General features: G+C 39.1%; 1 protein-coding gene across 1 annotated transcript; it reads left to right on the top strand.

Moving 5' to 3' along the window:
* The first annotated feature begins 4754 nt into the window (after positions 1-4754).
* Positions 4755-6305, top strand: LOC149946494 (uncharacterized). The gene is made up of 3 exons (XM_090170783.1): positions 4755-4904; positions 4963-5036; positions 5918-6305. The coding sequence occupies exons 1-3, from the start codon at positions 4755-4757 to the stop codon at positions 6033-6035; spliced, it is 342 nt and encodes a 113-aa protein (XP_090026909.1). The 3' UTR covers positions 6036-6305.
* Positions 6306-10443: the final 4138 nt, after the last annotated feature.

Below are 10443 nucleotides of genomic sequence, written 5' to 3'. Positions count from 1 at the left end.
TCCCGGAACGATTCCGTCGCGAGGCAATAAGGTTGCTGCACGACCACCCGACAGCCGCCCATCGTGGTCGTGACAAGACGATCGCGAGGATCCGATACCGTTATTTCTGGCCCACTCTAGTGAAGGATGTGACGAACTACGTTCGGCAATGTCTGGTATGCCAGCAATATAAAAGTCGTAACAGAAAAACGCCCGGTCTGATGACGTCCACGGAACCGGTTGCGCCATTTGATACGGTCGGGGTCGACATAATGGGGCCCCTTCCGCTCAGTATCAAACGCAACCGATTTCTCATCGTATTTGTGGATTATTTCACAAAATACGTTGAAATGGTTCCGGTCAAAAGAATCACGGCTGACATCTGTTGCGACGCGTTTAGACGGTTTATATTGCGCTGGGGTTCTCCTTGTCACATCTTCAGTGATCAAGGCCGACAATTTACTTCGACATGGTGGAAGGACACATGTAAACTACTAAAGGTTCATTGTAAAATGACTAGTGGTTACCATCCACAGAGCAATATCGTGGAACGTCTTAATCGTGTCATTGGGGAAATGGTGTCGATGTACGTGGGTAACGAGCACCGCCATTGGGACGAGTCGCTTGAGTTTTTGCAATTTGCAATTAACTCGGCTCCCCAGGACTCTACCCGTCGATCACCATTTTACCTGAACATGGGACGCGAGCCACGATTGCCCTGGACCGTGGACGACGATGTCCCTCCATCGCTCTCTGATGTCGCGGATCGCACCCAAGCCATCCAGACACTTCACGATGAATTGGAGCGATCCAAGCTCATGATGCAACGTGCCCAAGAGCATCAAAAGAAATATTACGACAGGCGTAGAGAGGATGTTGAACTGTCTGTAGGCACTCTGGTTTGGATTGAAACACACGACCTCTCTCAGGGCGCGGCCTTCCATGCCGCGAAGCTTAGCCCAAAATGGGAAGGACCGTTCAGGATAATCCGAGTGAGGAGTCCACTCGTCTACGAGTTGGAGGATGCCATCACTCACGAAAAACGAGGACTAAAACATATTAGTCAGCTGAAATTGTACTGGTGTCACAGTAATCCTCGACTCAGCAACGATGTGGAAGCCCCGACGTCCACCAGTGACCCTTCAACCTCACGCATCCAGACCACCCACCAGGACACGCCTTCTCAAAGGGAGCCAGAGTCGTCTGATGAACACCACCCCGACGCAGACAACGACGAGGAACCGACGGACGTTCCCGATCCACCAAGACCGGAGCATGACGGATCGACCGCCGCTCCAGAAGATGAGGAAACTGAAAACGATTCCCAAGGCGATAACTCACGAACCGAGGCGGTGGTTGGATCCATTGACAAAAATGATCCGCTTCAACTACTGTTTCGCCTCGGTTGGATCCGCGAGTTGTGTCATCGCACGAAGGTTCGTCCGAAGGGACCAAACCTCGACGTGTATTATTATTCGCCCCTGCACCCACGCTGCACCCTTCGTTCGAACCCTGACGTTCGTCGCTATCTGCAACAAAACAAAATTACCAATCTGTCTCCGGCCAATTTTTCATTTGAGAGAACGGCTATCTCCCAACCACCTTGGGAGAGAGTGCGGAGGGCTGGTGAGAAACTGAATTAATTGTTATAACCTTCTTTCAGGGATTCTGCCAGACGCACGAATTTCTGGCGTATCGTCCCGTCGTCGAGGACGATGCCATCTCCGAGATCATACCGGTTTATATTGACTTGTCCCTCCCAGTGGACCTCATAACGTCGACACTGGCGATCTCCTTAGGGTACATTTCCCCTTTTTCCGACTCATCCAAAGACCAACTGTCAGCGCTACACGCCAGAAGCCCCAACGTACCGGAAAACATGGTGCTCGGCAGAATCAACCAACTGATCATAGAACACCATGAAATACGCCAAACCCTCTCCTCAGTTCTCGTACTGCACGACCATCGACCTCTTCTCATGCTAGGTCCTCTGACCTTAGGACTTCTACGTTTACAATATTGTCCCTGCACCTTGTGCATTGAAGCAAATGGTGGCTTACGCCGTTATAACACTATGGCTTCCGAATGTCATCGCCAACCCTTCTTGCAATGGCTACCCAGTCATTTGGGGGTAGTGCCAATACCCCGGGACAACGTACCACTGACCAACGACGAATGGACAACCTATGTCCCCCATATCGGTGTATCAACTCCTCCCAGATCTATCGCAATTACCAGCGACAACCAACTAATTCCAGTCAACAGCACACAGCGAGTGGGAATGAATACACGACCCACCGTCATCGACTCCTTGAGGCAATCCCTGAAACGACTTCGCCCTTCATCCGACTCTGACGAGAGGGCGCCAGACTCTCCGGGTTACCACGCAAAAGGTCTCACCGATCATGTACTCCTGGACGACGTTATCACCCTCACCAATGACGACGACGAGCTACTTCGGATGTGTGAGACATTACTATCCTCAGGAGTCATGAATGAACAATTCAGCTCGGACAGCTCCGACTCGGACGGCACCCTCACGAGCTACTTGCTGCAAGTCCCCTCCTTCAATAGCGCCCAACGAAACATTCCAGAATCGGAGGGCAACCCTCATTTATTCGCCGAGCCGCCCCCAGATGTGTTTCACCCCCATACCTCAACCTCTTCCACATCGACAACCAGTGCTTCCACGACGCAGATAGACGGTCCCACCGGCTCCTCAACCAAGGCTCAACCTGAGGACGAGACTCCGAGAGATTTATCGAAATGCAGGTGCCGTCGGTGTTGGAAGCTGGGGCACCTCGTAAAGCAATGTCCCAAAAGGCAGCGACGATCCTCAACTGCGAAATAGTCGCACATGAACCCTGATGTTCTCATAGTTCTAATTAGGTTCCTGTTCTATATAATTGATGTAAAATTCCTCAATCCTTCACGTTGATGTCTCTTTTTCTTTTGGTGGGAGGATGTAACGGATTCAGTCACCAGATAGCGACTGAGCCGTTATCAAATCTTGCGCCCTATTATTATTATTTTTAGTTTCGCCGCCAGGGCGACTCACGGCGCTTGGTGGCCAATATAAAGGCGACTACACCAAGTGCCGTGCCCTGGCTGGTTAGTTTTTTTTGTCCAACTTGACAGACTGTTCGTTTCGATATTGTTTTTTCCCCAAAAAGAAAGAGGGAAGTATAGAAAGAGACAATGTCTAATGAAGGTCTAAATTTTATTGTAAGTTGTTAATTAATTTTCCTAAGAGGGAACAATAAATCTTGTTCTTATTTATTTTTACCGTGTCTTGATTTCTTATTATTAAGCCTTGCCTCTAATGTTCCCATATTGTAACCGTAACCGACTTAACGTGATTCATCTTAAATAAGATACGTTAATTCGAACTGGGAACGGGTACAAGGACCTCAATGTAAACCAGTTATACAACTGATATGAGATATCCTAATAAAGCTTTTATTATTTATTTATTATATTAAAAACGTCGAGAGAAACTCAGACCTATAGGTCTTCGAGTATAAAATAAATACGCTAGGGCGAAACCGGTTTACTGTTGAAATGTCTGGCTTTTATTGTAAATTTTATTATTTTATACTGGAAGGCCTATGTGGTCCAAGTTTCGTGTATTTATTTTATATTCAAAGACCTATTGGTCAGAGTTTCTCTCGACGTTTTTAATGTTTCCAAATTTGTTAGGGTTTAGCTTTTTTCCGAGTGTAGCGGCCCTCCGGTATATACATCCCTATGGTAAAATTTTAGCGGTCCTGGGCGCCCGCTGGCTTGCCCCCCCCCCCCCCCCAGCACGGCCCTGGATTTAACATTGTCAAAGTAAAGGCTGCACTCATATTTGTACTCTTGTAATCGATAGATACAGATATTTACCAAGGGATTAGCTCCTCGACCTAAAATTGACAACGTATATGAAGTATTCAGATATTTTTCAAAATTTTTTACGAATTAAAAATAAGATATCTATTGTATAAATTTCATCTAACATGGTGAACACAGTTTCCTATTGCTTACACAACTTGTGGAAAACAAATGAAATTCGATTGTCATTAACGCCCTCGAATTTCTAGAATTTTATTTTATTTTTATCTAGATGAAATTTATGGAATATATTTTTTATTGTTCATAGATTTGTGGACCCTAACCTTTATGTTTAGATAGAATGATTATGATGGAATGGTCTTTGACTTTTATCTCCAGTACTTAAAATCAAAACGACTCGGTATCTCATTGCTACCATAAATTCCCTAATATTTTGTCTCTTTCCCCCTCTCACTCTCAATCATTCTCCCTCAATATTAATAAATAAATGCATTCTGGCATGTATCTACTTAAAGAATAAATTATAGATTCTATGGATATCGCATTTGCACCACATTCAAAATGTTCATGATTGGCCTTTAGGATCTTGCCAACATGACGAAATTGAAATGGAAGGGCGGACAAAGTCTTGGTTGTCTCGAAAGAGTTTAGCCTTTAGGAAACTGTAACCAATTATTTGTGATAAATCATTCTTGAAAGATTTTGGTTATTACAAGAACTCCAGGTACTTTTTTTTTCATTGTTTTGCATGGCAGGTGAAGGAATTTTAAGTGTAGGTCTACCAATGATGGTTAGAGATGTGCAACCCTCAAATAATAATACTAGACCCATTTTTTTAAACAGTTCAAAGATAAATTTACGTTCAAAGACTGGACTTGCTCCATATTAGTTTTTCCAGAGCCAGAGTCTAAACTGAAATCCTTTAAAATAAAGAGGACTCCATGTCCTCCATCATCTTCATTTTCCAAATCCATTTTTCATATTTAAATTGCAACCATTTATCATTTTATAACCTTTCAGATATATACTGGTTCACTGGAATCATATCACAGTCTTCTGTTGAAATATTGTCCAAAGAGGCTCAATTACCCGTAAGATGTGAACATTAGCTGGTATCAATTACTTACTCATTTGAAATTTTTCTTGCAGCTGGAAAGGATATATTTCTCGAAATATACTAGCTATTTTGGATTACAACAGTACTATATATCGTCATTTGATGGGTAAAATCGTGTTAGGAATTAATAGAAGAACTTCGACAAACAGCGTGCATATACAATTATCTTGGTTAATGCTAGAATCTAGTCGAAAACTCTACTTGGCGTGTTTAATTTTTGAAACCCGTAAGGGCGTACTACCAACATATATGAATGAATTATTTTTGCGCCATTGCGAAATACATAAATACAAATCCAGAGGGGCTACAGCGGCATGCTATATATCATCACAAAGCTAAAAAAAACTCCCAGAAACGTATTTCTTACAGTGGAGAATTTTTATAGAACTCCTTACAGAATGAAGTGAAATCTATTACAGACTTTACTACTTTTAAAAATAAGTTGAATGATTTTTATTTTAAATGTCAAAGTTTCTGAATTATGTATTTTTTTATTAATATTATTTATTAAGTTAAATTAGTCAGGACCTCCTGAAAAATAGTTGACTGTAACTAAAGTAGATATCCTGAATAAACATGATTTATTATTAAACAAGGTAGAAACAATGTAGCTATAAACCATAGAGCTTGTGCTCAACTAGGTGAAAAAACTGAGAACGTTTCGGGCGGAGACTATTGAGAACCATTTCTTGCATTGTAAGGGAACCATAGTGACAAGAGCCTAAAGTCAAATTAGTGAAAACTCGTTTGAATATTGTTCAGCATTCATTTAACCTAATCACAGTGAAAACTTTGTCACTCCCAAACTGTTTGAATAGTAACTGCAGTTTATTCGCTGCGAACAATATTCTAAATGATACTCTGAAGAATAGTTTTCCCCTAGTGAGTCGAGTGCAATAGAAAAAGTTTCTTTCTGAAAGTTTATTTAGCACTTTATCATAAATTAGTATAAATTTTATATTTACCTAACTCTAAATTTATCCTTAGGATGAAACGCAAAAGTTCAAGGGTTACAAATAAGTGGACCATAGTTCCTGTGAAAGTACCGAAGACTCATAATTACGCAAAAGAGTTGCTTGATCTCCCTTTATCCAAAGAAATGTAAAAGAAATGTTCCCAGAAAATCCAGCAATTACTACCAACAAAAAGAACATTGCCAGGACTCCTTGCCCCGAAAGAAATGAGTTAATTATCGCGAGAGAAAAGTATTCCATGTTTGATGAACGGTTAACTAACCAGATAAGTTATTAATATCAAAAAGTAAAAAAAAAATATTTAACAACATAGCTGTTTGTTTCAGCTGTCACACAATTTATACAAGCCCAAGTTTAGTGGGTGAAGTAATAAACAATGAGAAACATGATGTAATGAGATTGGTTAGACGTATTTATTGGATATTCCTACTAAGTTAATATAACTTCATTACAGAGGAGTCCATAATATTTAAAAATTAACTTAACAAAATTGAATCTAACTAAAAATTAGAGAAAAAAATTACTTAAAATAAACTAGTGTTTTGTTTAAAAAGTGTCAATGAGTTACAATTTTTTACATCCATTGGTAGGTTATTCCAATATTTTACCCCAGTTATTTTTAAATTTTGGTTACTAAACCTGTTTACTATTATCTTTGGGGTGGTGGAGGGGGTGCAGGGATAAATTCTCTGTATCTAACATACCTATTGTTCGGACTTGGGTATGTAGTCCAAATTTTATTTACTACGCACGATGGAATCACTTTTTGGTTACCGTATCCCAGCATACCCCGGGTCCAAAATATATACTGACGGTAAGCTGCAAAACGGTAACGTTTATTGTAATCCCCATCATTGTCATCCAAGTGTACTAAATACAGCCGCATCTCCATTTGCACCTCTAACACTTCTCGGTTTAAAATTAAATTATCAAAATTGATAATGCAGCCGTGATGTCGGTGCCTGGAAAAACATTTTTTTTTTTAACAGGAGTTCCATATCTACGAAATTGTAGCACTTACACCAGTTGGGATACTCATCATCATTATCGGGAATATTTGGATATTCATTTTCCCCTTCTCCTAATTCTGCCAATGCTATTTCATATTCTGCTGAAACACCAAACAGACTCTTCATAATTTTCTTCTGGTTCAAGATAACTCGGTAGAGATATATGCGGATTTTCTTCTTCTAATTTTAATAAAATAAGTCTCATTTCATGGATTGTTAGTTCCGAGATGAAACTTGATTTGACTGGTCGCTGCTAATTAAATTTTAAATTGACTTAAGTGAATTAATTTGGAAAATTACACTACCGACTGAAGACTTTCAATGTGGGATGGCTCTGTTATTCTTACCTTTGATCCATGCATTACGGATATTGTTCTGGCGACTGGGGTTATCGTCTCGCTGGCCACTGGGGTTGGATTCAATTTTATTGATGCAGCCTGCTTTTTGCTGGATGAAGCCTTTTTCCTCTTTGATGCAGGTGCTTTTCTGCTGAATGCAGATTCATCAACTAATTGTACTCCTACCATTCCTAGGTCTTTGCTGGCCTGTTTTCTCTCTTCGAAAGTAAATATCATCATAAGTTTCAATAAATGGTCTTCAAATGATTAAAACAAAGCTTCTTACCACCATTGCAAGCATAGGTTACTTTAGATCGTTTTGCTTAATGATGAAAACAATCACTTTCTTCTTGCCATTCAGACAATTAAACATTTCCACACTTACATTGTGGATTGCAAACGGCCTTTCGTGTAGAGACCAGTCGGGCAGAAATAAATTTTAATTTTTACGGGTCGGGTCGGGTCGGGCAAATTTAATTTTTGAAAATTTCGGGTTGCGAGTCAGCCACACTGAGGCTAAAACCTGTTGGCAGGTGGGATTCCTTTACAATGGTGTTCTTGATACTTCTAGCACTGGTCCCTTGAGAGCGGAATTTAAGAAATGTAAAAGTTCTTTGTCACTGATTTACATCTGCCTCTATTGTTAGCCCCAAGAAAGTTTTTCGAAAAAGGAACAGTTTCAGTCTTCGTTTCTTCTTCCTTCGTATATTTAATAATTAAGTGTTTTATTTATAAATATCATAATTATTAGTGTTTTATTTATAAATATAATTATTATTGTTTTATTTATAAATATCATAATTATTAGTGTTTTATTTATAAATATCATAATTATTAGTGTTTTATTTATAAATATCATAATTATTAGTGTTTTATTTATAAATATAATAATTAGTGTTTTATTTATAAATATCATAATTATTAGTGTTTTATTTATAAATATCATAATTATTAGTGTTTTATTATTAACTATCATAATTATTAGTGTTTTATTTATAAATATCATAATTATTAGTGTTTTATTTATAAATATCATAATTATTAGTGTTTTATTTATAAATATCATAATTATTAGTGTTTTATTTATAAATATCATAATTATTAGTGTTTTATCATTTAATTATTAATAGTGTTTTATTTTTATATTGAATAATTATTAGTGTTTTAATTATATTTAATTATTAATAGTATTTTATTTATATATTTCTTAAGTGTTTTATTTTTACATTTAATAATTAATATTGTTTTAAAAATAATTACAATTGATGTATATCAAATCAATATTGCTTAAGAAGTCAAGTTATTTTGGGCAATTTGCATTGTTGAACATACTTAATTATAAGAAATGGAGTTATAATATGCAAATGTTCTCGAGGCTGAAAGGATTTTGGGAGATAGTCATTGGTACAGAGTCAGCTCCAGATGTTACAGCTGATGAAGAATTTCAATATAAATATGCACAGAGTGTCTAAGGCTAATTCTATTATCGCCCTGGGTATATCGGAGGAGCTAAGAAGTTTAAAAGTCTAATGTACAACGCCGACGGAACAATGGACGGCTTTGAAAGAGGCGTTTTTGCTTAACACTAGAGCTCGAATCGCTACTCTACGGAGACAATTTTATACTTTGGAATGTCAAGCAGGAGAAACTATCCCATTATTCATTGGAAGGTTGTATCAAGTCAAAGGTCAATTAGAAGAGGCAGGTGAAGTTGTCACAGATAAAGATGTCTCATATCAGCTCATAGGTAAATTGCCTGCCTGTTATGATAACATTGTCCAACAACTATATCAGCTGGAGGATGCCCGTTTCGTACCTTTAACGATTAAGACAAGGCTTTTGGCTGAATATGGGCGACTTCTGGAGCGTGATAAAGATAATTTCATGGATCAATCGACAAATGCTTTCCTAACACAGTCGCACCAGGATCATGGGCAAGGACAATTCCGAGCGCCTGTGAACTATCAATCACGAGCTAGCAGTGGTTATATGCTGACTAGAGGATCTTGCAATAATAGCGGTAAACCTAAAAGAGGATTTCATGGCAATTGTAGTTTTTGCAATCGACCTGGACACAAGGAAGTCGATTGTTGGCAGAAATCACAACGTGGTGCTGGTTTTTCAAGCTCCAGAGGTAGACGTCACCATGGGAGATATATCAACGGGGGAGGGGGTTACGGACAACCCTTAACTAGCAGCTCAGCCAATACCGTAGTTGAGCGGGCAGCATTCTTTGCGTCTGCACACTGTTCAACGATAGTATCTAGTAATTGGATTATCGACTCGGCGGCCACATATCATTTTTATAATCAAAGAAGATGGTTTAGTACTTATAAGCCCATGTTAGCGGAGGCCACATGTGGTGAAGGGAAATCACGTATTGAAGGCGTCGGAGATATACGTTTACGTCTGGGAGGTCCAAATGGAGATATATTTCGACTGAAAAATGTTTATTACACACCAGGTATAAGAAGAAATTTAATTTCTGGAAGGCTGATAGATCAATATGGCTTCAAGGGAGCATTTCACCAGTCAAGATTTACGGTTTACGATGAACAAGGGAGATTTGTATTCCAGGCACCATTAACGCATGATAATTTCTACACTATTGACGATGCGATAGTAATCGGAGTTGACGATTCAGAAAGGCATAATCCAGAGGCATATGCTTCGTCATCAGGGAACATGGAGCTTTGGCACCAACGTCTTGGTCATTTAAACGAGGGTGATCTAAAATATATGGCCTCTCATGAGTTGCTTTCTGGTTTGGGAACGATGACAGGTGAGTTAGGAAGTTGCATATCGTGTTTAATGGGGAAGAGTACACGAGCATCATACAAGAGTATTGGAGAAATTCGTACGACTCAAGTCTTGGAACGAATTCACTCTGATGTCTGGGGTCCTGCACCAGTTTCGTCAGCAGGTGGATCCTTGTATTGTGTAACTTTTATTGATGATTTTAGTCGACATATTTGGATTTATACAATGAAAACGAAGAATGAAGCGTTTCATCATTTTAGAAGATTTAAGAGTCTAGTCGAAAAGCAGACCAATAATAAAATCAAAATATTACGTACCGACATTCGTTATCTATATTTTTATACCCCCGTACCGTATATTATATACATACCAGGGGTAATGGGCTCGAGTATTGTGCGAGATATTTTTCCGATTTCTGCGTGGAGAATGGC

This window comes from Leiobunum rupestre, chromosome 4, assembly GCF_980474605.1.
Source record: "Leiobunum rupestre chromosome 4, qqLeiRupe1.1.hap1, whole genome shotgun sequence".
NCBI lineage: Eukaryota > Metazoa > Arthropoda > Arachnida > Opiliones > Sclerosomatidae > Leiobunum > Leiobunum rupestre.
This window is presented reverse-complemented; position numbering and strand designations above follow the sequence as displayed.